At 46.0% G+C, this 27,355-nt stretch overlaps 2 protein-coding genes and 1 long non-coding RNA gene across 10 annotated transcripts in view; 1 reads left to right on the top strand and 2 right to left on the bottom strand.

Annotated features, from left to right (window-relative positions):
• LOC111857402 (GRAM domain-containing protein 2A-like) overlaps positions 1–3,810 on the bottom strand; it is a 28,159-nt gene extending 24,349 nt beyond the window's left edge. Inside the window, exon 1 of one of the 3 annotated variants that reach the window (XM_023838237.2) lies at positions 3,392–3,810. The gene's annotated coding sequence lies outside the window, so the exon portion shown is untranslated. The remainder of the gene's footprint in view (positions 1–3,391) is intronic. The other 2 variants (XM_072698482.1, XM_023838239.2) reach the window with 2 other exon arrangements.
• Positions 3,811–4,147: 337 nt separating this feature from the next.
• LOC140578220 (uncharacterized) lies at positions 4,148–6,314 on the top strand. Its single transcript, XR_011982311.1, has 2 exons — positions 4,148–4,246; positions 4,571–6,314. It is a non-coding gene; the product is annotated as an uncharacterized lncRNA (long non-coding RNA).
• A 2,850-nt stretch (positions 6,315–9,164) lies between these two features.
• The window catches only part of LOC111857399 (casein kinase I), a 40,740-nt gene continuing 22,549 nt past the window's right edge, over positions 9,165–27,355 (bottom strand). The window contains exons 5-14 of one of the 6 annotated variants that reach the window (XM_023838230.2): positions 21,115–21,266; positions 20,611–20,845; positions 20,012–20,097; positions 19,388–19,472; positions 19,118–19,266; positions 18,192–18,299; positions 16,233–16,343; positions 15,843–15,949; positions 13,962–13,985; positions 9,165–11,843 (exon numbers count right to left, since the gene is read on the bottom strand). In XM_023838230.2, coding sequence (XP_023693998.1) covers positions 11,789–11,843; positions 13,962–13,985; positions 15,843–15,949; positions 16,233–16,343; positions 18,192–18,299; positions 19,118–19,266; positions 19,388–19,472; positions 20,012–20,097; positions 20,611–20,845; positions 21,115–21,266 — 1,112 coding nt within the window. In that variant the 3' untranslated portion in view covers positions 9,165–11,788. The other 5 variants (XM_023838231.2, XM_023838232.2, XM_023838234.2 and 2 more) reach the window with 5 other exon arrangements.

The following is a 27,355-nucleotide window of genomic DNA, read 5'->3' as shown; positions in this document are numbered from 1 at the left end:
GAAAAAGAAAAAATCAATTCACCGAGTCTTGAAATATAAAACTGAAAAATAGGATCGGTCAGGGTTCATTTCACTACATGTTGTACTTGTTATAACTATGTATGTGACGAATAAAGAATCTTGAAATCACAACGAACAAGTCGCTCAATGAGAATGAATGACGTAACCGACTGGCTAAGCTGCTTCTAGCGCCAAGGTGGTTCAAATGGTACGATCCACACTAGGGGTGTCTAAAATCGTTTTACATAAAATTTTCCTACAAGGTGAGGTTCTTTCTTAAAAAAAAAAAAAAAACAACAAGAAAAATGTTAATACCCCCCCCCCCCCAAAACTGCTATTTTTGTCTATTTGGGGGGGGTCGTGATCGGGGGGTACTGGGGGGTACAGTACCCCCCGATCAAGACCCCCCCCAAACAGACAAAAATAATTCGAACCATGATCTCACTAATCACTATGATTTTGACGAGAGAGATTGCTGTTTCCTCCAAACCTTCCGCAATCACGCAGCTCATTTCGCTTTGCCCTGCCTACTGAGAAACTGGCTCATTTGCATACTAACAGTGATTGGATGTTTAGCTGGGGGGAGGGTGAGTGGGGGATCTGCCGAGTGCTGCGTGAGCCCGCGCACAAACAGAACGCGGAGGGAAAGAGCGAACAAGAAGTGAAACTTATCATCTCGTTTGTGCCTTTTTCAGTGGATTTTTCAGCTACTGTAGTAAATCTTGTCCATATTCAGTTTGTGGGTAATTATTATTTTCTTCCTCAACTTCTAAAAGTTTGATTTAAGGGGGCAGGACGTTTGCTTAAGGGGGCGTTGCCCCAGCGTAGAGCCGGCCCCGACATACATGTTGGCTAACAAAAGGCATACCACCAACTAACAGCAGAGATTTACCAGTAAACAATAAAAACCACCGTCGTTTCTTGATACAAACCTTTAATTATATTCTCCAACATTGAAAACACAAAGATCGCTCACAAAATCACAAAAAACCTGCGGGGTGTACTGTAGTTCGTTTTCACAAAAAGCTAACCAGTGTCAAAATTAAATTCACGAGTCATTTCCCTCTGACGCAGCTCTGAAAAGTATCATACACGTGGTTACTATGGTTTCTTTACAAAGTCTAAAATGCTTTGTTGCTTTTGCTTTTAACAGTCTGCTTAAACAAATGCTTCAATATTATTTATGCTGTCTAAAAAAGTTTTACCTGGATCACGTTTCACAGCTGCGTTGTTCAGCAAATTACCATGCAAATGCGATTTGAATACGCGCTGTTTAGCACTTGTGATACATGTAAATGTATATCGAAATATCGGAAATGTGTTTAAAAATCGTATCACCGTTATCGAAAAAAAATATATCGCGATATATATTGATATCGAATTATTGTCCAGCCCTACTCTATCTAAATCTGTTAACCAAGCTGTATTCCATTCGATTAATCATAGTGGAGGAAAGCTGTCAACATCCAGACTCTGCTTGTAATTGGCCTGTGCACACCATGTGGATGTTATAATTGACACTGCATGTTATACACAAGCAACTGTCACATGACAAGGATCACGACAGTCAGCTGGGTTGAGATTAGGGTTAGGCGGTATGTAATTTTTCATACAATTCACAGACATTATATCAAAGTATACAGTATTTTGACGGTATTTTAAAAAGCAAAAGACTATCGGTAGATAAGAACAAGATCTATGTAGCTATAGCTTATTTGGGTAAAATTTCAACTCCTTTTTTCTTGCTTTTTAAATATCACAATATTTACTGCAAGAAAGTCACACTGTGATATTTGAAAACGTAGCAATATCGTGTAGTCATAGAGAAGTGTGAGAGGATAAATTACATACGTCACCGGACTTAAATATTTATTAGAACAAACATTATATATGTTTTGTTTCCATCACTACACCTGGCCACACTGTTGGAGCAGTTTGCCGGTAGGCATTCTAAGTTCACCTTGTTTTTTCCAGTGTTGTAACACTGCAGAATCAGAGGAACGTTGTCTTTTGTTCAAATAAAAATGATCCCTGAATGGGAATTTTAAGTCTCTTCGGAGCAATATATCCAGCTGCAGTTTCCATATAAAGGAGATGCAAACTTTGGGCAAAATGCAAACATCAGGATCCCAAAAGATGCTTGTCTCCTAATAAATCAGGGGTGGCCAATCTTATCCACAAAGGGCCGCTGTGTATGCGGATTTTCGCTGCGACTCCCCAATTAGATCACTCATTAGAGGACTGATTGGATGAAGAGTCCTCACACCGGGGCTTGAACAGCTGACCAACAGGTTATCCCAAAAACCCGCATACACACCGGCCCTTTGCGGATAAGATTGGGCACTGCTGTAATAAAGGATGCTTTACATAAATGGTCACAGAACTGACTATTAACCTGTCCTATCTTCAGATTACTATAACATGCTCTCCCTGGCTGGAGTGCGAGGTGACGTTAAGAGCCAGTACGTTGCTTCCACCTATTCGGTATGTCTGAGTCTCCTACTGCCTGTGACTATGGCGTGTTCTGCAGGTGTTCTGTCATAAAATACTACCTATCGAGACGTGCTATCGAGCGTTTCTGCGCATGTGCAGTTCCACCGTCTTGGGATTAGGGTTAGGTTTTAGGGGTTAGGGTTAAGGTAAGGGTTTTAGGGGTTTTTTGGGGGTTAGGGTTAGGGTAAGAGTTAGGGTTAGTGCTATCTATTAGCACTACGGTAGCATTTTTCGACAAGGCAGCATATATCGACAGAACACAGGCAGAACGAAGATAGCAGAGGACGACCAGAATCCCAAAGCAAGAGACTAAATAACTTCATCCTCGCATCCTCAGCAAGAGGCAACTAACGTCAAAGCGTAGCAGACACCAACAAACCCAATATGCAAATTAAGATTTTGGAACGTTTCTTGTATCACGCGATCTGGACAATATGTGCACTGATTCGTTTGTGCCCAATTGTTCAAAAACACTACCACTAAAATGTGAAACTGATACTGTAATATATGACATACTACTATTACCAGAGTCATATCGAGACTACAGGTGTCCACTTTTTCCAACCTCTTCCTATATTTTAAATCAGTTAACTGCTCGATAAAATGTAACAATATCTTTCCGGGGTTTATACCTACCGCCTTTATAACCCCAGTTTGTAGTCTTCTTATTTAATATTGTCCTTTCGTACAGTGTAAGGCTGTTACTTTATCGAGTACATTTTTAAACGCTTAGGTTCATCCGAAGTACATGGTGTTTCATTCAGTAATTGTATTATCTAACTTGATTATTGAACTATTTTAGTTCCGCGGCTTAGAGCCCAATGTGACATTTTAAGGACTTTTCTTCCACCGCGTTACCCGCGTTAGCGCTTAACACACCACTAAACCCTTAGCTTACCTTCAACGCAAAAAGTGTTGGCGTTCCTCAAAATGCGACCGTCACTTAAGCAAGATCCTGTAAAAATCAGACACACCAAAGCTCCATACGCTGCCGAGTGTTGTTTAGAAGAAAAAAGAGAGAAAAATGTGGAAGGAGAGGTAGCAGAGAACGCCGCGTCCTACTGGACGGCTCGAGACAGAGCCGTCACGAGGCTGCGCCTCCGAGCGCGAGGTAGGCTGTCCCTTGCAGTAAGCCGTCCCGGGGCGCGTATTAAAGCCATTTAGCAGCAACTGCATTGCTGACCTAGGCACCGTATTAAATACTTATACATGTACTTAATCTACAGCCCTAAACACTATTTACCTAGACATCTCTTAAGTTCCTACCAACATCCAGAGCAACACGTACCTACCGTTTACATAAGAACTCTCAGTACATACGCCCCCTTAACTAAACTTAATGCACTTGTCCACCAGGTGTAGTATTACATGAACTTTAATGTTGCACGTTATTTAGCAGGAGCTTAAGTTTACCACGGAGCCCGTTAGATGTCATGGTACAAAAAAAATATTTCTCAGCAAAAAAATAGAGTTGCATTAGTACAGTATTCCTTAAAATTATTTATGATAGCATTGAATGATTTTAATGCAACAGAGTATTGTTAACTACGGAGCCCCCTAAGGATCATAGTAGAAAAAAATATATATCTCGTGGTATTTCGTGCTCTCGAATTAGTAATTGGTGCTACTCACCAATGGGACGCTCGATCGTTAACAATATGTAGGCTTGAGTGAGCAGCAGAAATACAACTAACAGGGTAACAGTATGCGGGAGCATAGCACGGAACGCAACCCAATGGACATCAACAAACAAGTAAATAAATGAGTGAATGAGTAGGATTACTGGTTACTATATTGTAGCGCCGGCGGGATTAGCATTCCCGGCATGCTCGTGGGTAGGAGTTGTATTTCCCGATTATAGCCTGTGTCCTGTGTGTACCCTGTCCGATTCTGGCGCGTCCTTAGTGTTTATAACTCTCCCACCGTCTGTGTACCTTACAGTTAATCGTCTGATCAGCTTGTGTTTCCACTTCTGTATTTAGTTTCAGTACTTGTGGGATGGCTGTTATAGTCTTTATGAGGACTGCAATAATAGAGTGTGTATTTTTTGCCAAGCAAGTCTCTGTGTCTTTTGCAGCTCTTGCAGTGGCTTGTCGTGCCTGGTGTCACGTTGGTGTCAGAAATGGGATCCCAGAAACAACCCCACTGGTGCTGCTGGAGCAGGGGGTCTTTGACCTGACAAGCCTGCTCCAGTGTGGTGGAGCTTGAGGCGGCACTTAAGCACTGGTGCAGTGGTGCTTCTCAGACAAGGGCGACTTGGTGCTGCAGGAGAGAAGGGCACCAGGCACGCCACTGCCCGCAAGCCTGCACCAGCGCCGCTGGCAAATGAGCAGGGGACGCCGGAGTAAGGAAGGAACCCTCTGCACCATCCAAGATGCACCAGACCCACACTGCGTGCCCTGTAGCCGTTCCTGCCAGTCCCCTGGACCCACGTCAGTGATGGCAACATCATCAAGCAAGGAAGGCAGCTAGCCCAGAAGCGCTGTGAGCTGCAGGAGGCGGAGGCCATGGTGCGGGACCGCAAGGAGCGGCGGGAGGAGGAGACCTGCTTGGCACACCTGCGAGAGGCTACCCGCGCAGGGTAGGAGTGGCTGTGCAGGGCTCCCCAACCCTGCGAGTAGGAGGCCCTGCTGGAGAACCAGCCTGGTGGCCAAGAAGGGCCGAGGCCGGGGGGACCCATGCTGCCAGAGCCTGATGACATTCCGGCTCTGCCAACAGTCCCCAACTGCATGGCACGGAGGCTGTCCCCAGATAGAGTACCCTGGCTGTGGGAGTCATTGGGTGTAGTGTTCCCCGGTCAGTAGGACCCTCTGGAGAGGGCAGCTGGTCTCCCTAAGGCGTGAAAGAGGAAGGGTCGGCGCCCCGGTGGACCTGCTGTGCCAATGCCAGCCAGCAACAGTAAGACAAGGTTACAGTATAATGAATATGTAATAGATATGTATTATACTGTAAGCTTATCTTACTGCTTTCAGTATTCTTATGGCAGAGTTCTGACCAAAATAATCGTGATTATGATTTTGCCATAATCCAGCAGCCAAAGCCATAGCAGTACTTGGATCTTGTGTGGTTTGATGGGCCACTGGCTGAAGGTGCTTATGATTAATGGCCCGCACTGGTAATGATGATCGGTACGTTGTCATCACCCTTTTTTCGGGGATTACCTACAGCTGACTTAGGGTTATCCCCATAACAGAACCAAGCTTCCCAGCCAAGATGTTTAGTTTTCTTTTGGTTCTGTGTTGCTGCGATGGGCTTTCTAGCACTTGGAGGCATCATGCCAGTTTGAGAACCCTCAGGTGTTCCATCCTGTTATATAACACTCTGAAACAATCTACAACGCCCACAATGCAGTGTGGCAATTGATATACTGAGCATGAGAAAGTGTACTCAGTGGACAGCCCTGAAATGTTGGAATAGTCTCTTGATACTTTCACCCCCAGAAAGATTTAGGGAAAGTCCAGCTTTTGCAGACCCATCCTCACTCTGCCTTAGTGGATCATAGTATTCACAGACAACTTGATGCTGTTACTTGTCACAACAGAAGCTTGAAAATACCTCAGAAATGGAATTTTGTTTTTTTTTCTCAGTAACTAGGAGACGGTAATTATAACTATTATGCCTGTGGAGACGCTTATCTGATCTCATTTAAGCACAGACAATGAAACAGAGGTGACAATGAATTAATCAGAACAAGACAGGGATTATGTTGCTTGTTAATTCTGAGTCACTAGTGTAGTAGACCTAGTTGAACTGACCTTCTGTGTGGGAGCTGATCCTTACCACTGCTGTTTTTAGCCCTCAAAAGACACGATTTATATGAATGTTCAGTGCTTACCGTGTTTTTTTGGCTGAATTTATGTCAGCTTTTAGCTGTCATGCATACTTCACTATGGACGTCCTACATTTCTGAATAGGTGCAGCTTCACTTAGTGGCAAGATCCTGCTTTTTTGAGTCCTGTTCAATGATTCACGAATCCTAAAGGTGAACTGCTCAGATTTCCTGTGAAAACCCTACTTTATATTCCTAATTATTTATATCTTCATTTGCATTACAACACATTTGTGCTAGTAACTAATAATGAGGGACATAACTGCACCCAAATTGAAAAGATGTTTCCATTTTTCTTGTAAATTTTATAGCATTAATTTAATTTCAAGAATGATTATCAAAGTAGTAACTGTTTTCATATTAGGTTCCATCCATCCATCATCACAGGGTAACATTTAAAATAAGACATGGAACATAAGAACTCTATTCATGCCATTAGTTTACTTGGTTTTCTAACCTCACCTGCCTATTATTCAATATAAACTTAGTGTCAGATCATCCTGTATAAAATGAAAAAAGCCAGACAGGTGAAAGGTTAAGAGATTTTTATTTTTACATTAAAAAAATGGTGCAAACTTGAGTTTCCCTTTACATGTGGCAGGAATAAAAAGTGTAGTCTTGAAAGGTCACGTGACAAGTTTCACATGAAGCCTTTGGAAAAAACAGGTGTTTAAGACGAAGTATTGCGACCTTATTCTTTCTGCAACTTAACAGTAATAGAAGGAATAATATTAAAATAAAAATCAGACAAAAACGGGTCCTTCACATCTGAAGCCCTTAACCAGGTTAAACCATTCATATACATTTGAAGTAACATTCATATTTCAACACAATAATATTCATATTACAGTTTTAAGACTTAACTTTTAGCCGTAGCATCGAAACCGTTGCTATAAGAGAAGAAATACTCTTTCGGTACTGTACAGGTTTGCTTTCCAGAGTTTTGATAAAAGGAAAAAAAAGAAAAAACCAAAAGGTTTTCTGAGTCCACCTTTAACAAAAAATATAACAATCACCTTTGTACAATTTACAGTTGAAAATAATTTTAATATTGCAGTCATTTCGTCCCCGTTCCCCCCCGCCCCCCCGCCCGTCCTAACACAAATTGTACAGCATAGCAACTTAAACAGTGCACGAGGAACAAACATCATCGGCTTGAGATCTGAGGTCTTAATGCGTGCCACTGAACCGCGGGAACGCGACACCAGCCAGCGGGGCCAGTCTGGTCCAAAGGGAGCCGACCGGGGTGCTGGCCTAGGAAGCTTCTAAAAGAACCTGGAGAGGCTGCAGCAGGGCTGCCTGGTGAGGTGGGTGTGTGAATGCGGCAAAGCTTATATGACAGGCCTGATTAATGAATAGAGCAGGTCTGTACAGAAGCTACAAAGTATCAGTCAACCACAGGGGAACAAAAAGTCATCTTCATGCCAAGATACGCATGACGGGCAGAACAAGGATGGAGAAAACTAATAGCATTTAAGTAGGTTCTGATCACCAGAACAAGGGCAACGAAAATCTGTGCGACCTTTGGAAGCAAAGTGTGCTGGAGATGCTGGCAAAACAAACAGAGAAAGCTAGGGTAGCCACGGTAACACAATATCAAAAGAGCGGGAAAGTAAGCCACACCCTACTCTGACATCATAGTCACAGGTAGCTACAACCACATTGTTTCAAATGGCAGGTCGAACATGTAATTTAGGAAGCGAGAGAGAAAATACAACACGGTCTGGATTCAACACCTATCCTGAGACTCTGATCATTCAAGTTACGACAAAGCTGTGTCGTCTTAATTGATGTCAGGGGGCTCAATTTGCAAAGAAGTGAGGTTTTAAACACACCATCTCTGCACAACACCTTGTAGTAAATCATTCCTCATGCAAGCTGGACGCCAAATGGAGTTTGACCTACGGAGTGCAAAATGGAATGTTCATGCCAAGAGCGCAGCACCTTGGCACAGTGGATGGAGGGGGCTTTTCCTGGTGGTAGGGCTGCTTTCCTAGTCTGCCTTCAGAAGTGGCAGGATGAAACATCCGGTCGGTATCAGAGCTTTGCGGTTCATGGCAAAATCAACTTGGGGTCACTGGAGTCTACAGTCGCCTCACCCTTTGACGCCACGTTACAAAACACACCGAGCAGAGCTCAGCTGGAGTGAAGCGGGTAGAGGCAGATCGCCCGCCCAGCAAGCCCAAAAACAAGGACACAAAACCCGAGCGACGCATACAACCACGGGGAAGATGAGAAGACAAGCAAATTCATGTTAACAGCAGCTCTGAAGATCTTCGCGTTCTGAGGCATGAAGCCACCTGGAGCTGGGGTTACAAGTGTCGGATCATAACAGGCCACCACCTTCCAAAGGGTTCCGTCTATTCACAGCCCCTCACGGACGGCGAACCCGGAACCAACTAAACGACCACAACAACAAAACGTGACAACGGTCCAAGCGAAAGTCAGCCTTTTATACAAACTTAGCTAGGGGCTAGTCATGCATCTCCACTGGGGAATACTATATTTCTATATACCCACAAAGCGTCTTATTTACATAGAAAATTCATCTGCCCCCCACAAGCCTCTCAGAAATAATGGCATATGAGAGGAGTAGACATCCCCTGGTTTTAAGATTCAAGTACATTTGATATAATAATTTACACTGCGGCATAGAGCAACGGAGACAAACTAGAAAAAAGACAATGACACACAGGTACATACAGAAAAGTGGTTCTCTTGCCCAAAGACTTTTGGGAAATCAGGGTTGTTCGAAGTCGCTGGTGGTAGCCAAGGTTCAGTAGTTCAGTAGTTGTAGACAACAACTAAAACAGGACACCAATTCCAGCACCCCACCGGGAGGTGAATTAATAGACTAGTGTTTATTTTGTATATTCAGCTAAAGTATAAATAATAAAAAGTATAAACAAAAGTTACACACATGCACACACACACGCACTTAAGGATTGTGATGGAATGCAAACAAAAAGGAGGATTTTGGTACATTGATAAAATTCCATAAATAATAGAAAACCCATTGTCCATTAGTCTTTTGTTTTCATCTTCTGTTGCTCTGAGAGATACAAGTGACGACTCACATTTCATGAGTACAGGTACAGTGTAGCACAAGACCAGGATCGCACGGCAGGTAAACGGGGAACACAGTGCAATCAGATCCACCAGCTGTTTCCTGCACTTCCCAGATCAAAGCATGGCATAAAAAAGTATTTACATTTTTCAATTCACATTTAGTAAAAGGGAATTAAATGAAATATGACAACCCCAATTAATGCTGCACGCAGGCATTGACTGAAAAAGGCAACATTATCACTTTTAACTAATTTTACCTTCATCCAAAACAAATCCTCTTTCGGAGGGAGGGCAAATACGGAATAAAAAAAGGATTTTCCCACATTTGCTCGTCTACAGCCCCTTGGAATCTGAAGAGTTGTAGCATGGCAACAGAACGGGGGAAAAAAAATATAAAAGGCAACTTAGAAAAGAAAACAGGAGGAATCAATCAAAAAAGTTCTGCAAAAAAAAAAAAAAAAGGAATTTCCCCTTTAATGTTGGGGACACGCTAGATTTGGTGGTGTTGGCTTTAAATGTTTGAGAGCTGAGGAGGTCTAGGTGGGGGCTGGTGCCATGAGCCAGCGCCCCCTGCTGGATTTTGCAAAGGGATGGACGGGTTAAGGCATCTGACAGTAGAGTTTGCAGGATGTGGCCTGTGTTTTTGGGAGAGAGCCCAGTCCCCTTGCTCCTTGCCTCCCTCAGCCACCACAAACACTCAGCCAGCTTATGATGCCTTCTCAGGAGTGTAGATCACTGATTCGATAAGCGGATACAAATCAGGAGAGCCCAGGACATGCTCACCAACAATCCCTGTTATACTACCCAGAGCATCGAATGAACCAGCCTAAAGCATCAATAAGGCCAAGGAATGGCACTGGAGAAGTCAAGCTTACCTTAAGGGTTTGGAAGTCATGGGTCTCCAGTATTTTAACTGACCTATTACAATGTACACCACCTTCAGCTGATAATACGGACCTTGATAAACCACACACAGCGTCCTTCAACATCCTCAATCAACTGTCAAAAAGGGAGGTAAGCCTTCCCAGTGAGGGCTGATCCTTCACTGAAGGAGTTTCTGCCTTGGGGCACTCAGTTGGGCAAATGTCTGTTGAATTTCTGTTTTAAATGCAGGCCGTAATGTGCTGCTGGTGTTTGTGCGGGGGGAATGGCTCCTTTCGAACCTGGTTGACGATGCCACGACAACACTCAACATTCAAGGACACGAAGTCCTGTCCTATGCAGGACAAAAGGGGTGGTTCTGTTCCTAGGAGCGATACATCTGTCAAAATGCAGGATTCAGCAGGTCAGGGCAGGAGCATAAAAAGGTGTTTGTCAATAAGCAGCTGAATAGTGTCCCAGTGGGAATAGGCCAACAATGAACAGGATGGCGTTTTTTAAAAAAATCTGCAAGTACCTTCTTTGCTCTCCATTTGTCTCCAGCTGTTCATTCTGTGTCGCCCGCCCTACAGGACACACCTGCCATGGCATTGGTCCTCTACTACCTTCTTGCTAGAACTAAGAGGTCAGGGGCTGCTGTTGGTGAAAGGCAACAAGAACAGGATAGATACTCTCCAAATCCTCAGTTGTAGCCATGGCTCCAGTCTTCACAAGACTGAAGACATTGACACAGGCCTTGGCAGAGCGTCGTTCTGTCCTCACAAAGCTAGCTGCGACAAACGGGAGAAGCAAAGAGCATCGCTGCCAGTCCTGCAGGAGAGACTCGGTCCAGGTAAGCCGTCACCCCTTGGTGCCACCCGAGGCCAACAGCAAAGCACGAGTGAGCAGCAGCATCTAAAGGTGGACATTTCCATCTTATGTTGCTGGACAAAAGGCAGCCATGAAGGGCAAAAGGACAGATCAGGCTGTGCCTTGGCACTGTGAGTGAGAGAGTCCTGAACCAGCGCAGCGAAAGGCAGAGCCGAAATGATGCAGGAGCGAGAGGCCCTTCTGTGAGACCCAGGGCCGCTCAGGCTGAATGCTGCGTTGTTTCTGGCTTTACAGCAGTGGAAGGTGACCAGGAGGCCTGCCCCAGTAAAAGCTGGAGGAACTGTGCTGTCACTGGTCTCTGGTAAGGAGAGGGCCAGTTAGCAGAGTATGTTGCGCATTTCACGTGGGTAGGGTTGTTGGGGAGGGAATGTCGAGACGCCCATTGCTGCTGGAGGATCTCCCAGCTCCTCTCTGTTCCACTTGGAGGGCTGTGTCTCTCAACATGGTTGTCTGGTTCCAAGGCTTGGAGGACCACCATTTAGCAGGTTGGGATTGGGGGGGGGGGGGTTGCTCCTACTGCAGCAACCAATCAGAAGCATCCTCCCATGTTCTTCATCTCTGCCTCAGTTCTATTATTCAAGCTCCTCAGAAACCAAAAACAACCAAAGGGAAGCCTGTGGAACGGCTGGGGTGGGGGGGGGCCGGGGGTCATTTGTGTCTTGGGGCATTCTTCTTCCGTTTCCTCTTAAAGAAGCAGCAACACCTAGGTAGGGAGGTGGGGAGGAGGGGAGGGGGAGAAATGGGGAGCCGTTACTCTGAGGATGCAGCCCTGGCTTGGTGGGCCTCGCAGATGAGGCGCCTCCTCGTGTAAGCTGCACGGGGAGTGTATTTTTAGGGCTGGGACTCCCACACAGACACAGGCCTTGTCAACGTGACGTGACGAGAACCAGCTCGCGGCAGAGCGCTCCGCCTGAAGCCAAGTAAGAAGCTGACAAGTTAAACCAGATTCAAATAGGTATTCCCTTGTACTTTGTCACTATATCATAATACTTCATTTTTCAATGATCTTTGTTTTTAAGATAACAATAAAAATTTGAACATATTAAAATTCATAATACTGAATTCAGATTACTTTTGAATTAAAAATCCTAATTAATGAGAAAGCAAAGCATGCCAGTCAAATCATAAACAGTAAACAGTTTACACTGTTTAGTGTAATTATACGTGTGACACACTGTACAGATTCTCAGGGAATTCTCACTCTAACCATTTATGTAACTAGATATTCAATGAAGCAAGAGAGTGTACCTCCCTTAAAGGTACAACAGCTATGGCCTATCTGGGATTAAAGCCAAACACCTTATGGCGAGATGCCAAACAGCATAACCCACCAGAGAAGCAGGCCAATCCCACATTACCAGTGAAACCCTCGAAGTTCCCAACCATTATATGTGCATCAGAGGTGGAGATTTCAGGTCCAGAGAGTACAAATCCTGGCTAAGATTTTGTTTCAACCAAACCTGAAATCTCTACCTCTGATGTGCATAACCTTAAGTGAGCTACAACAGCATTCAGCTGTCTAGCAGCCATTGGTGGTAAATGGCCGTTTCCTGAACCATCTCCCAGCACGGCACACGGCGTGACAGCGGAAAGAGTGCAGGTGACAACAGCAAGACAGTTACGACTGGTGGGCAGACAGACGGGGATGGATCGACAGCGTGCACGGGGTCGGGAGAGGCCCCAGACGGTGACACACAGCAAACGCGTAGCACTGGTTAGGCGATTTCAGGAGCTTAGGGGCCGGAAGCTGTTGGTGAGCTCTCTGGAAGGCTCCAATGAGGACACCCAGGCATCCAAGCGTGTGACTCCACTCCCCTCACCCTCTTATGGGGGCAATGGCTGTTGGTGGGGGCACTTGGGTGACATTTGCGCCTGACCCGTTTCCTTGCTCGCACTTTGTGGGGAATATATTCTGGAATATACATATGGACAAGATTTACTGACATCTCACTTACTTATCCGAAAGCGCCATCATTTGTTTTTGAGAGAACGGGGTCACACAGTCCCCGGACCGATTGGAGGTTAGGGGTCTTGCTCAAGGGCCCGATCGGTAAACTAAGGGATTCAACCTTGCGATCGCAGGCACAGTGTCGTAACCCTCTGAGCTGAATAGTTATTTAAGTAGGGTGATCAATTAAGGGTAGGCACACACATGCGTAAACATATTTAATTCATTCCTGTTTGCGGTAGATATAGAATGATAAATAAGATTATTCACTCTTATGACACAGATAAACTGCTGTTCAGATGCCTGGATCTGCCCATTCAGAGTTTAAAGGCATATCCCTTAATGTACTACAGCCGGTTCACTCATTGAACATCGTGGCTGTTTTTCCTCATTGTTTTTATTTGTCAGACAGGGGCCTCTTTTTGGGGACAGTGGGTAGTGTACTGGCACTGCTGGGAACCCGGTACTCCTATACTGGTAGCAAATCTCAAAAGCATAATACTGTACATTGATCACACAGGTTGAATGGAATGATTTCCAGTTGACAATGTGTGTTAAATTGTTCATAAATTTTTTAAAATTTGATTAAAATGCATTTCTGGTTCTGCCACGATTTTCAAAGATGACAAGCAACTGGCACTTATCACCTCTGAAAACCCAGATTCGAACCCGAGGCCCTTGGGTCTCATGATGCCAGGCTTCTACTGGCTGGGCCTCTGCCTCTGACCAGCGGCAGAGCAGCCCCCAGCAGTCCCTGTCCACCCCCAAGCTGCCGTCCCTCTGATCCTAGGGGCCGGGCCCACTGGGTCAGCCTGCGTCTAGTCTGGTCCACGTCCCTACGGGTCGATGTGGACTGGAGAAAGAGGCACTCACCACAGGTTCAGCATTTTCACGCAGCTACAGAGAGTGTAAAGAGAAAAGACAGAGATTAATACACAGAGGTGAGATGGGGGCATGGGGGAGTTGCAGTGGGGTGGGAGGTGCTGGAGGGACTTCATGCTGGGTGAACATGCACCAGGAGGTGGGGGGATGTGGGGTTCTCCAGGGGGGCAGTGCTCAGACCTCGGCCCGGTCTCATAGAACATGCCTGCAGAGCACTTGATTTCTGTCCATCAGGCATGCAGGAAAAGCAAAAATCCACCTTCAATCTCCACTGGAGTGGGACTCTTAACCAATCACCAGTCTGCATGTGTTGGTATTTCCCATATCCAAGGGCATGTACCATTTAAAAATATTTGTTTCTAATTCTAGACATAAGGTAATTGGAGTTTGCAAGCAGACGTGGGGCAGCCACAAATCCTCAGTATGCCCACATGATGACCTCCAGCGGTCATTCCAGGATGCCTCCACCAGAGGGAGCCCATGCACCCACACAAATGGCACTAACCGCTGCCACATCACTTTCCCCTAAGCAGATAAATCGTAACTCCATTAAATATTATGAATTTTCATTTACAAATGAAGCTCTTTCTGCATTATCTGGACACATCCCATGTCAAAATTCACCACCTAACATACATATGGAGAACATATGATTTACAACAAAGACTGTATCATCATGGACTGGAGGATCGTTAGTGAAGATCAAATAATCTGATCACGTCGCTACACATCCTAGATCCACCTCGTCAGTGTAAAAACTCAGAATACCATTATGACTCTGGCACCATCGTGGCATGGTCTGAGAACAATTTTTCTCACCACAACTAAACCCAAATAATGACAGTAAATGCCGACTCCTGATGGAAGTCAGTGAGTCACAACAGCGTACCTGACAAACCTATGGATGATAAATCCAGACTGACAAAGGCATTTCAGAAATAACTCAAGGTTACAACGTAACGTAATGCATACATGCTATCAAGCTAGAGAACCTTCAAATCTAACTCCATAAAATCTAATGCCAGGAAAAACAACAAACATATTGCCTGCACTTGTGTGGGTGTAAACAGATCCTTCCAAAACATTTTAAAAACAAAAACAACAGTGTCATTTTGAAGTTAAAATTAACCCATGGTTGGCTTGTGAAACTTCACGTTCCCTCACATTAGCACGAGACAGACTAGAATAAAACAGACCCCTACTCCCTAGTCAGATCTGATCTTCTGAGATTTAAACTCCATTATCGTGGAGCCGGACATGAACAGTGCCCCTGTAAGTCAATTCCTCTGTTGCTGAAAGGCCTTTATTCAGCGCAGTGAAACGGCACCAGATCTACAGTCAAGAAATCAAAGGACCTGAGAACAAAAGGAATATCCGACGAAAAACTGAATTGGGAAACCCGACCAGGTGAACAAAGGCAGAGGAGTAAATGAATTTGCTAGGAAACCAAAGGAAAAAGAGAAGGGGGTCTTTTTCATAAGAACATCATTGGAGTCAGAAGATAGCGGCCTTCAGCTCATCCCAGTTCATGAACTAATTACCCCAAAAAATGAAGGACCTAGACTAAAAAATTCTGGCTGACGAAGACCTCGTGTCCAATAAGGTGACACCAAGGAGAGCACATCTGTGATCAGTCATGGGAAGGTGGCTGGATGAAATCAGAATGGCCAAATAGTTAACCACCCACAGAGCACCTAAACCTTACGGTGGAGCAGTATGGATGGCACACAGGGACAAACTGTGCGTAGGCATAAAGTACTGGGTTGGATGGCGAGATGGGTTACACCACCACGCACAAACAGATAAAATAAGCGAAAGGAACACAACAGGACGTTTTCAGGCTGCAGAGCAATGGTGGTTCTGGAAACATACTTGGCCTCATCCACCACTTCTACTTCGGCCTGGGCTGTGATTGGTGCATTGGAGTGGGCCGCCAGTGGGTCATCTGCATTCAGCTCCCCATTGGTTGAGCTGACCACCTGGGAGAAAGGGAAGGTTTAGACACATTAAGGCAGTTATCCTAACACTACTGGGCTACAATTACCTAGAGGGTAACCCACCTCCCCTTAAAAACTGAGCTTTATGAAAACATCAACAATCCCACCCTTCACCCCAGGAGCTACATCTTCTGGCTCCCAATATGAACTCTCTGAAAGGGCACTGATCAGCAACCAACGAAAATGGTGCTTTTACCCATAATGCTTTGCGTGTGAGACCCTTCATTCCCTGAGCCAACCGGAGGGAGACGGAGCCACGTAATACCTGCACTGATCCACCATGCCTGTCTGCTGCCAAGTGGCTCAGATAGGATGAGTTTGTCTGGCGATTTGGCTGAGCTTCCCATGCTCCTCTGCGGTCAGAAGCGGTCGTCTGCTTGGGGGGGGGGGGGGAGGCGTGCGGAGGGGGTGGGTCACAAGCAAGGGAGGGGCGTGGTTGGGGTTGTGCAAACCCAGAGTCATGCAGTGCAGACAAATGGGGATAAAAGGGCCGAAAACAAAGTGGGGGAAAAAGAGCATCAGTATCTCAAGGTGAACCGACAAACTGAAAGCAGTTAGCGTCCAGCGAAGCAGATCCGTCAAACTGAAACACAACCAGGAACAGAAACAAACGAAAAAAATCACCAGCACAAACAGGACTGCAGACACAGTGCTAGCCTGTACTAGCTAGGGTCATGCTAACAGGGCAGGCCATGAGCCCAACATGACTGGAGCGATCATGTGACGTCTGACTGAGTGATGTTCGTGAAATTCCTCTTGTTCTCCACCTATGACCATGGGGACCCAGGAGGGGGTCTCATGGGCCCCTGAGAAGGGGGCAAATGTTCTCCATTCTGCTGGAAGCATTCATAATATTCATAAAAAGGAGACTAAATACAAAATAAAAGGGTCATTTCCTGTGTCATGGTCCATTTGTTTTAACAGTGAGTTTCATTTCTCCACCCTCCTGAACACATAGAGGTAGGACTGAAACCTGTTTTTTTTTCCAGCATAATGGGACAGAAACTAGCTGGATTTAAGCAGACGGCAACGCGAGGGATTAAGCAAGATTGCACAGCGCTGGTATGGCACCACTGCGAGGAAGCTGAAGCGTCGTGGCCATGTGCTGGGAATCTCGTCTAATCGCAGCCTAACCGCACGGCCAGCTTTGTGGGTAACGACTGCTCATCTCGAGAAGTTCGTGAGACACCTAAAGACACGGTCTGTGGAAAAGAGCCAGGAGGGCGGCAGGAGGCGGGGAACCTGCATACTCACTTGTGATGGGGACAAAGCTAAAGAAAATGAGGCTGAAGCACCTTAAACATCATTTAAGGAGAGGGGCCAGGACTTTCTCACAAACTCATTACTGCAACATATCAATTTTCTCTAATAACACGACCATAATATCAGTTTCATTATTTTACCATCTATTTCTGTAGACAAAAGTATTTCACCAAATCCAGGGCAAGAGCTACGTAGATGAGAAGAATAAAACTAACAAAAAAATACATCATCATACAAATTGATTGATTGTTTCACCTTAAAAGTGTTACAGTAATGAGATTTTTGGCTGCCTATTTGGGGAAAATAGTTTATTTTTTTTTTTTAAATCATTAAATCATAGAAACTTAGTTGACTTAACTAAAAAAAAGTTAAGATGTCAATTGCTATACACAAAAAAACAAACACTGTATTTCATTGCAATGACCCGGCCGTGTTGGCTGGAGTGGGTGACGGTGTCCTCCGAGAACTTAAATGTCCCCCAAACTCCCACAGAGCAGAGCAGCTCAGAAGGAACTGGCTCCTTGCTCTCTGCTCTAAACACACAGAATCACATTTACCAGTACTGCCTGAGCAGGTGGGGATCCATTATTAAAAAGGAACATACCTTTGCACAGTCAATAAACAATAAATGCCTTTCATTGTGCAAATGATTGTTGACCTGTTCTCCTATCGCCATTCCCATCTTTACACCTGTTTGTGATCTGCAAACACTGCAGTCAGTATAGAAAGGAGCTTGTATAGGTCATAACATCATTGTAAAGGTCACAATGGGCCCCTGCCCCTGCCCTTGCCCCTGCCCTTGCCTTTGCCCTTGCCCCTGCCCTTGCCCTTGCCCTTGCCCCTGCCCTTGCCCTTGCCCCTGCCCTTGCCCTTGCCCCTGCCCTTGCCCCTGCCCTTGCCCCTGCCCCTGCCCCTGCCCTTGCCCCTGCCCTTGCCCAGCCTCACCCACAGAGATGCCTACCTGATGCCGCTGGGGCTGGTGCTGAGAGGGCCGCTCTCTGTGGGTGTGACTGTCCCTTGTGATGGCTGATGCCCCAGAGTCCATGTGAGAGGACCCCACCGGCGTAGGCTAGTAGTGGGGAGGACAGACACATGGGGGGGGTAACTGACACAGCATGGGATTCTTTCAGAATCCCCTCTCAGTGGCTTCAATGCTAGCAGTAGACATAGCATATAGAGGTGACTGGCAATCGCGTTCTGAAAGAGGGGCAAATGTCCTGCAAATAACATCTAGATAACCTCTTACAGCCTCTAAGGGTGAAGATACACGGTGCAACTTTTTCAGCACTATTGCCAGGTGACATTGCTCGGGCACTTTTGCACTGAGCATGGGCAACAGATTTCTATCTGGAAACTTTCTGTGATCTTCCAATCAGAATGCTAGCAACCGATCATGTGACAAACTTGAAGCTTCAGAAAAATTCAACAAAAATGGCAGTCTCTCAGCAGCAATGGAGTGAAAAAAACTTGTATCTTCTTACGCCAGTAATTAGTCATGTGTAAACCCATAACAGGGAACTTGCCTCATTTAATGCTAAAAATGCCAACAGACGTCCAATTGTAAACACTTGGGCTGTAATTTAGACATCAAATTTTGTTTTTAACAAATTGCTAACTGCCGTCATCACTACGCAAGCTTTCGATGGGATACATAGTTAGCTACCTGAATATGGAATATATTTGCATTTCTCTGATTGGTTGTTGCCAACTGCCCATAGCCTTGAATAGTTGCCCTAACTCACTTGGTTGCCCGTTGCCAGGCAATGTAGCTAAAAAAAAAGCTGCCCTGTGTATCATCACCCTAAGACTTCACCCAACTGCTCCATATAACCAAGCCAGCAGAGAAGGGGGCGCTGTGATTGGCTGCCTCGGCTGCTCATCACTCACAATCTGCCTGCCGACCCAATCGTAAGTGTAGTCGAAGGTGTATCCCTTCCTCTCAAACAGCTCCATGAACAAGGTCCTCAGGTAATCGTAGTCGGGCTTCTCAAAGAAGTCGAGCCGCCTTACATAGCGCAGGTAGGTAGCCATCTCCTCTGCAAATAGCAACACAGACAGAAGAGGAGCATGACAACAGTGCGGAGATCTCGGTGAGGGGCCTGACTACGCACCGGGGGCTGGGGCAACATGAATGCCACAGGTCACAGGAGACCATACCCGGGAAGTTCTCGCAGAGGACCTCAATGGGAGTGTTGCGTTTGGTATCCCCAATTTTCTGGTATCGCTCCTTCAGAGTGTCCGCCTGTATAGGAAGTAGAGCAAGAGTCACCACCTTTCAATGACGCCTCCAGACTTCTGACTGGATAAGACCAGCTCAAGCCTATAATTAATACCTGTGCTTGAGGGTTCTGATTGGATAAGTTCAGATCAGGCCTACAATGAATGCATGTGTTTGAGGGTTCTGATTGGATAAGACCAGTTGAGCCCTACAATTAATGCTTGTGCTTCACGGCTGCAATTTGATGACACTAATTTGCATACAAAATTATGCACTCAAATATATGTACTTCAAAATATGCACTTCAAATAAATGTTGCCATTTTAAAATGTATCCCATATCACAGTTGATCATAAAGTTTTACCACCAGGTTCTGCCATTAATGTAAATATGGAGAATTCATTAAAATCCACTCAAAAATACGTCCATTTAAAAAAATTTTTCATTATCCAGTTTCATTGTGAACCCGACATGGTCTTTTTGTACAAATAAAGTACTCTGCCGCACATGGCTCTCAGGGCCCCGCCCCGCCCCGGTCTGCCCCGCCCTCACTGCTCAGGCACCTTGAGCCCTTGCCAGGGTAGACTCCCCCGCAGGAAGTACATGAACATGTGACCCAGTGCCTCCAGGTCATCTCGCCGGCTTTGCTCTGGAACAGAGGAACAGAAAGCGCCGCTGGTGAGCGACCCGATATTAAACCCGACATCACAGCTAATCCCCCCCCACATTATTTACAGCTAACGATATCCGCAAAATTCCCAAAAAGAACAAAATGAATGCAGCTTTGACTGACCCCCTACTGAGTCTGCAAACTGAATATATTGTTGCACATTCCGTGTTTATAAATTGACCAGACTAGCCATGTTAGCTCAATCATCTAAAGTTAACAGTTGTTACATACAATACATTAGATTTTATTAATTTAGCAAAAGCTTTTATCCAAAGTAACAGATTTTTTTTTTTGAGAAAGAAGGGCAGTACCTGAGAGTTAGGGGCCTTGGTCAAATTACTCTGCCAAGTCTGGGATTCAAACCGGCAACCTTCCGATCATAGCGGTCTAACCCAGTGAGCCAGAAACATGGATCATGGTTTCAAATTGCAAACGACCAACCTGTGAGTGGCCATTGATAAGACTGGAGCGGACAGAAAGTAGGATGCAAACCTTTCCCCAGGTGCGTATTGATGGACATGTATCTCGCCGTCCCGGTGAGGCTCTTGTGCTCCCGGTAGGGGATGTGTTTTTTGGTCTCAGGGTCGATGTACTCCTTGGCCAGGCCGAAGTCGATGATGTGGATGATGTGTTCCTTCTTGTTGCCCTGCCGGCCGATGAGGAAGTTCTCTGGCTTCACGTCCCGGTAGATGAGGTTCTTGGAGTGCACATACTCCATGCGTGAGATCTGAGAGGAGCCCACACACACACACACACACACACACACACACGCAGGATGTAACAATGGCTGATGGATTTCATGTGCAATCCTTAAGAGAAGCCCCAGCACTGTTACTGGAGGGGTTGCCATGTTGCCAGTACGCATCCTACGCTGCTAAAAACAAGTCATGATGGCGTTACCTAGTAACCACTTGAGAAGCGGGCAGCTTCCTGCCTGACGCGGTTCAGAAGCGCTCAGTGGGTGCGCCGCGTCGCGAAGCCTCTGCAGCCACTCACCAGCTGGACGGCGATCATGAGGACGGTCTTGAGGGAAAAGGTGCGGTCACACAGGTCGAACAGGTCCTCCAGGCTCGGCCCCAGCAGCTCCAGAACCATGGCATTGTACTTTCCACATGGGCCGAAGTAGAACACTTGGGGTAGTCCTTCAGCTGGGGGGGGAGGGGGGGGGGGTAGAGCAGTGAGGAGGTTAGGATACTGGTACAACCAAGGCCATAACCTTGGGTTGAGCATTGAGGGGGTTGAGATCTCCAGGGAATTGTATTGGCTGTTTTTGATTATTGGGGGGGGGGTTTACAATCCCCATCCCCCCATTATTTATGCCCATGGGTACAATCACACCAGATGCTGACATCCTGAAATACATTCAATCACATTCTAATGTTAAAAAAGAGATAAATTCCTTTTACTACCATTAGGTGTCAGTAGCAGCAGAAATTAGACCCCCAACCCCTGAACCCTCCATAGAGATGCCAATTCCTATAGGGGCAATTTTCTGAGGTTCAGTCTCCTACTGTTCATTTTCTACACAAAAAACAGGGGAAGCAGAAGTAGCGACGTTGTCTTTGAAACTAAAGTCGATGTTGCTTATCTGGCGAGTGTGTAATGTTGGTTAATTTGTGTGTGAAGGAAAACAGAATTAGGCTCCTTGTTCTCCCACTGCCTGAAAGCTGATTGGTGGCCTCCTACATTCCATCTCAAATGACATTCCACCCCTGACCAATCACAACTGGTGCCTTTGGGTCGCATGACATCATGAGGGGCAAGCCGTGTGGCCATCCTCCCCGCTGACTCGGCGATGTGCATTTAATCATTCCTCAAAGAGCAGCTCGCCGACGCGGCCCGGCAATTAGGTCCCCCACGCCCTGGTGGGCTGCCGCAGACAGCGACTGTAAAACGCCATCTGGTGCCTGGCGCATGCTGCGCGGGCAGCCGGAGCCGCGGAGGGAACACGAGGCTCACTCCGAGGACCCTTGGGGGTTAGGATGCCATGACGTCGGCGGCAAACCATGTCGGGGCCAAAGTTTCTATGGGTGCTGGGAGCAGAAAACCATGAATCAGGCATGTGAAAAGCTCACCTTGGAGATCAGCTTGAGGCAAATACCATCATTATGTAAGCTGACGTTTCAGTACCTCCCAGTTCCTCCAAGGCTCATCAGGACAGCCATTCAGGGGGCTTTCCCTTCGCAAGACCACGCCTCAGCATCCCTCAACCCCACCTTGTGTGTCTACATCAGGGATTATTTTCTTGTTTGGAAAAGAGCCACCATTTTTCCTTTCTGGAGCTCCCATCCACCATGCCCTCCCCCACGCACCCGGGGCTTCCAAGTATAGGCACTGTATTCTGACTAAATGAATGGGTATTGAAAATGGGCAGGGTTTCTTCCTCTGTACCGAGATTTTATTGAACACCCCCTTCCCCCTCAACGAAAGCTGTATTGATCACTTTACCCTGAGCGGAATTTCTACACAATTGTCTCGGCTGAGCATGGCATGCTGGGATTGCACAAACAGAGCTGTACTCCTGCTGCGCTCGCATGTCACCTTATAACCAACCAGGCCGCTACAGCATTCAGCCTGCTTGGTGGAAAATGCATCTGGAACAATAACATAGGTAAGCCTGCTATTTTGACATTATATTAACGGTCCTCCAGAATAACACTGCCGAAGTCGGTTTGGTTTATTTGTATAAGAAATAAAACTGGTCATTTCTGCTCCGTTCTTCAATTCTGTACAATGACCCCCATGCTCCATTAGTTTAGGTATACCACACTGATGTCCACCCCTCCCTCCTCAAACAATGGTACGCACCTGTCCGGGTTATCATACCAACTCCGAATGCCCCCTCGGCGGACTGAACCATCACAAGGGTCACCTGCCGCAGCGTTTAGACAGAACTAGAAAAACGTAAAGCAGCTGACTACAGCAAATACCCCCATTGCAATGGAAAGAGAATTAATGCAAAGATAGAGGGAAAAATTCGGCCAAACTCCACTTGAACATACAGCCTATACACACACAGCCCAGGGCACAAGGGGCCAAACTGACTGTGAGCAGGCTGTAAAATGTGGACATTTGGCATTACTTGCATGCAGTTGCTTAGCTCATGTTTTCATCTAAATCTGCTTCATCCATTTACTATTATTAGGTCTATACTGATTCCTGGCAACCACAGAGAGAGCATTTCTTCTGAATGTCTCGCCTCCTGGGCTTCAGGCTTCCTAATGTAAAGCCCATCTATTTATACAGGGAGGTATTTTACTAGTGTAGCTCAGATCCAACAGTGGGACCTACACAGTATATCGGTTATCATATCGGTATTGGCTGATTGGCTAAAAATCAAGACACCTGCATCGGTCCAATATGTCAATCTTGGTCAATATTACCAGCCAATATTCAACATTAGCCGTACTAGAGCTAAAGACATCACTTCTAAAATAATTGAGATGACTGCACTGGCCGATCAGCTATGTTCCATACTGGAGGACGAGGGATTTCGTTGGCTCATTGCCCACTTAAGACCTTGCTAAATTCTCCCAAGTCACCACTGCTTCACTGACGTCTCACTGTCTGCATTATACGAACATAAGAACATAAGAACATAAGAAATTTACAAACGAGAGGAGGCCATTTGGTCCATCAAGCTCCTTTGGGGAGAACTTAACTAATAGCTCAGAGTTGTTAAAATCTTATCTAGCTCTGAATTAAAGGAACCCAGGGTTTTAGCTTCCGCTACACTAGCAGGAAGACTATTCCATACTCTAACTACACGCTGTGTAAAGAAGTGCTTCCTCAAATTTGTTTTAAAATGTTCTCCCACTAATTTCCACTTATGGCCACCAAGGTGGCTGCTACACACATTCATGGCATCTTGAGTACAGATTGGTGGAGCTCAGAGGTTTGCTGATCATCGGTATCTGTGATATCAAATAAAAATATATCGTTTATCATTAGCGGCCAAAATTACCGCCATCGATGCATCACTCGCAGGACCCGTCCTGAAATCAGCGTCCTTTGGGTTAAGAGCCCATGTCCTTAACCTGTGTCCTCAAATGCTTTTAACATGTAGAAAAGGGTGTTTTGGGTGTCATCAAAAGGCCAGAAGATGAGACGAGTGCCCGAGAATGGGCAGGTTCCCAACACTGAGCCCTTTAGCTGAAAGGAGAATGAGCAGCTAAAGAGATTAAGGTGTGGAGGAGGATGGGGGATTACAGGCTGCAGCGTGCTGAGCAGAGCGCCTGCTCGGGTTTCCGCGCAGTGTTGGGAAGCTCGATACGGAGCACGGAAAAGCGCATCCTTTCGATCGGATCGACCGTCTGTGTCGGGGGAACTGGGCACTCAAGGAAAACCCGGACCTCTTCCAAAAAAGAGGAGGGAAAACTATCAAACGACACTCGAAGGTTCGAACAATTAAGTCTATATTTACTGAATTGACAATTACGATCAGAATTATGCATCAGAGGCTTTATTCCAGGGTTATTCAACTCACGGTCCTCGAAGTCCGAGCACTGCTGGTTTTCCAGCCTTCCTTTACCTGTCAGTCAGGTGTGAAGCCTCTGACCAATCAGAATCAGTAATTATTAAACAACTACCTGGGGGAACTGAAAACACGGCGTGGATTTGGAATCGAGGTCCAGAGTTGAAGAACCCTGCTTTATTCAGTTCACGCTAGTACCAAACAGGACTCACTTTTGCCCACAGAAACCCTCTGATGGTGGAGGGGCTTTTTATTTGCAGGAGCTGTTTTGCACACCACTGCTGTACTGAGCTGTTATTTCTGCACTTGCAGCCTTCCTGTTAGCTTTAACGGGTCGGGCCATTCTCCTCAGACATCTCTCATTAACAAGGTGTTTTCAGCCAGACCTGCTGCCGACTGGCTGGCTTTTGTTCATCAAACCATTTTCTGTGAACTGTGGACGCTGTAACGGCCCAGGAAGGTGGCCGTTTCTGAGATGCCGAACCCACCATGTCTGGCATCAACAATCCCACCACCTCCAAACTGACTTGGATCAGGTTTCAGCAGCCATCCTAATGCACTAGCCGCAGAGTATCAACCTCTTCACCGTGTCTGCATGCTTTATGTATTGAGTTGCACGCACATGGTTCGCTGTGTTGGGGAGCAGGATGTTGAGTTAATAACCAGGTGTATCTCCTAAACTGACCACAGTGCACTATCCCATTTGAAGGAGAGGAGTCTGGTATAATTAACAGGTTCAACAACAGATGCTGCCCCTCCCCCCAACAGATGCAGCCCCAGCTCAAATCTCAAAGGCCATGACACATAGGCCCACTGTAACCCAGGTATGCCAGTTGGTTTGGAATTGCATCCATCCATCCATCTATATTGGACCCATTATTCAATTAACGGCATTGAAAAGTTAAAAAGTTACTGCGAGAAACGTGAGATTCCATGGGCACAAAGACAACTGACACATCAGTGAGGCTGGTTTCCAAGACAATGAAGTACAGCATGAAAATTAACTATGTAGCCAAATAAAAATGATCTACCAGAGTTTGTCAAATAGGTTGGTGGTGTAGCCATAAGTTGTGCCCGCAGACACTAAGCACCGCCGACAGACCAATTACTTTTGCTCAATATTCACTTATTTTTGTTATATTTCTCACAAATGCACCACAGGTTTGATGAGTGAGTCTAACAGCAAGGAGAAGGATGATTGTGTCGGAGAGCAGAGCCCAAGCAATAGCAGCGGATGTAACATTCAGACCAGGGGCGGCTAATCTTATCCGCAAAGGGCCAGTGCATATGCAGGTTTTTGGTATAACCTTTAGGTCAGGTGTGAGGACAACTCAGGCAATTAGGCCTAGTAGTCAGTAATCTGACTTGGGAGTTGCAGCGAAAACCTGCATACACAGCGGCCCTTTCTGGATAAGATCGGCCACCCAATGCTTTAGATTGCTTTTTTTTTAACATATACTTGATAATGTTAAAAAGGATCCATCATTAAAATATAAAGCTTGATACGTTTCGTTTCCAATGACTGAGTAAAAAAAGTTTTAGCGCAACTTATTGAAGGTTGAACCCAGCAGACTATCGCGGTGCTTGAGGTGTGACAGTCGCACACGCAGGTTGATATTAGCGTCGTGCATCGTGTAAGTCTGTCACGGCGGCAGAGCGGCGCGGTGGGTCGCGGTGTCGCTGCACATCGCCGCGTCGCATGTCTGGAGTTCGCATGCTCACGCTGCGCAGTGGCTTTTCAGCAGATCCTCCCGTTTCCTTCCACTATTGAAAAGCGTACAACTTAAGTGAACTGGAATGGCTGTTTTAACTGTACGTGTCACTGCATCCTGCAGTGGTTGGTTGATTCCTGCCTCACTAATAATACAGTATTATATTATTATCATTATATTATATATAAACAATTACTCGATGAATAGTCAGACTAATTGGTAGATTACGTAATTGACATAATCAATAGTGACAGCCCTAGTTTTTATGCAACCCCAATCATTTTTAATATTGTTCATATATTTTGGCTTACAAGTCGTCCAAATATATTACCATTAAATTGTTCACAGGCAACTTGCAAATTACTGCAAACTGGAATCTGGAGAGCCGACTGTATTAGCACCTCCAACCCCAAACGCCCTAGCCCTTCAGATTCTAGGAAAAACCTGGGGTGGGGGGGGGGGGTTGATATGACACCAGTCGTTACAACATGTTGGAATCGTCACGGCACGACACGCTGTATAAGCCCAACCGTAGTCACCATTCTTTGGCCACCCCTCCTCCATGTCCAGTGATCACTACAGGCCTCTGTCACGGACATATCGTCAGGCTCACAAAAGTGACCCCTGTTACTGGGATGGACCATCTGCCAGCTTTGACTCCTGGGGTGGCTGGGTCCCGGTTTAGCGGTTCAGTAACTGGATCATGAGGTACCAACCATGACCGAAGGTCAAACTGTGACAATAAGATGATTTAGCTGAATCTGCCAGAAGGTTTGTTAAACTGTAATAGACGCCAGTTCAAAGAAACTCTGACCGAGTCACAGAAGCTGTGCTGTGCGTGCTTTGGGCATTTACCACTCAACATGCCAACAAGCCATGTCTCCAAGCAGTGATTCTGCTGCATCTCAGCCGTGGCGTGGGCCCATGTGCATAGCTGGACACACCCCCAAAGACAACTGGATGGGCTTAGCCAACCAGAAACACTCAAAGCGCACCATGATAAGCAGGGATCTGAGATGACTGCCAATCAAGGCCAATGACCACGACCAAC

Source organism: Paramormyrops kingsleyae, chromosome 13, assembly GCF_048594095.1.
Source record: "Paramormyrops kingsleyae isolate MSU_618 chromosome 13, PKINGS_0.4, whole genome shotgun sequence".
Classification (NCBI taxonomy): domain Eukaryota; kingdom Metazoa; phylum Chordata; class Actinopteri; order Osteoglossiformes; family Mormyridae; genus Paramormyrops; species Paramormyrops kingsleyae.
Note: the sequence above shows the minus strand (reverse complement) of the source record. Positions and strands in the feature narration are given on the sequence as shown.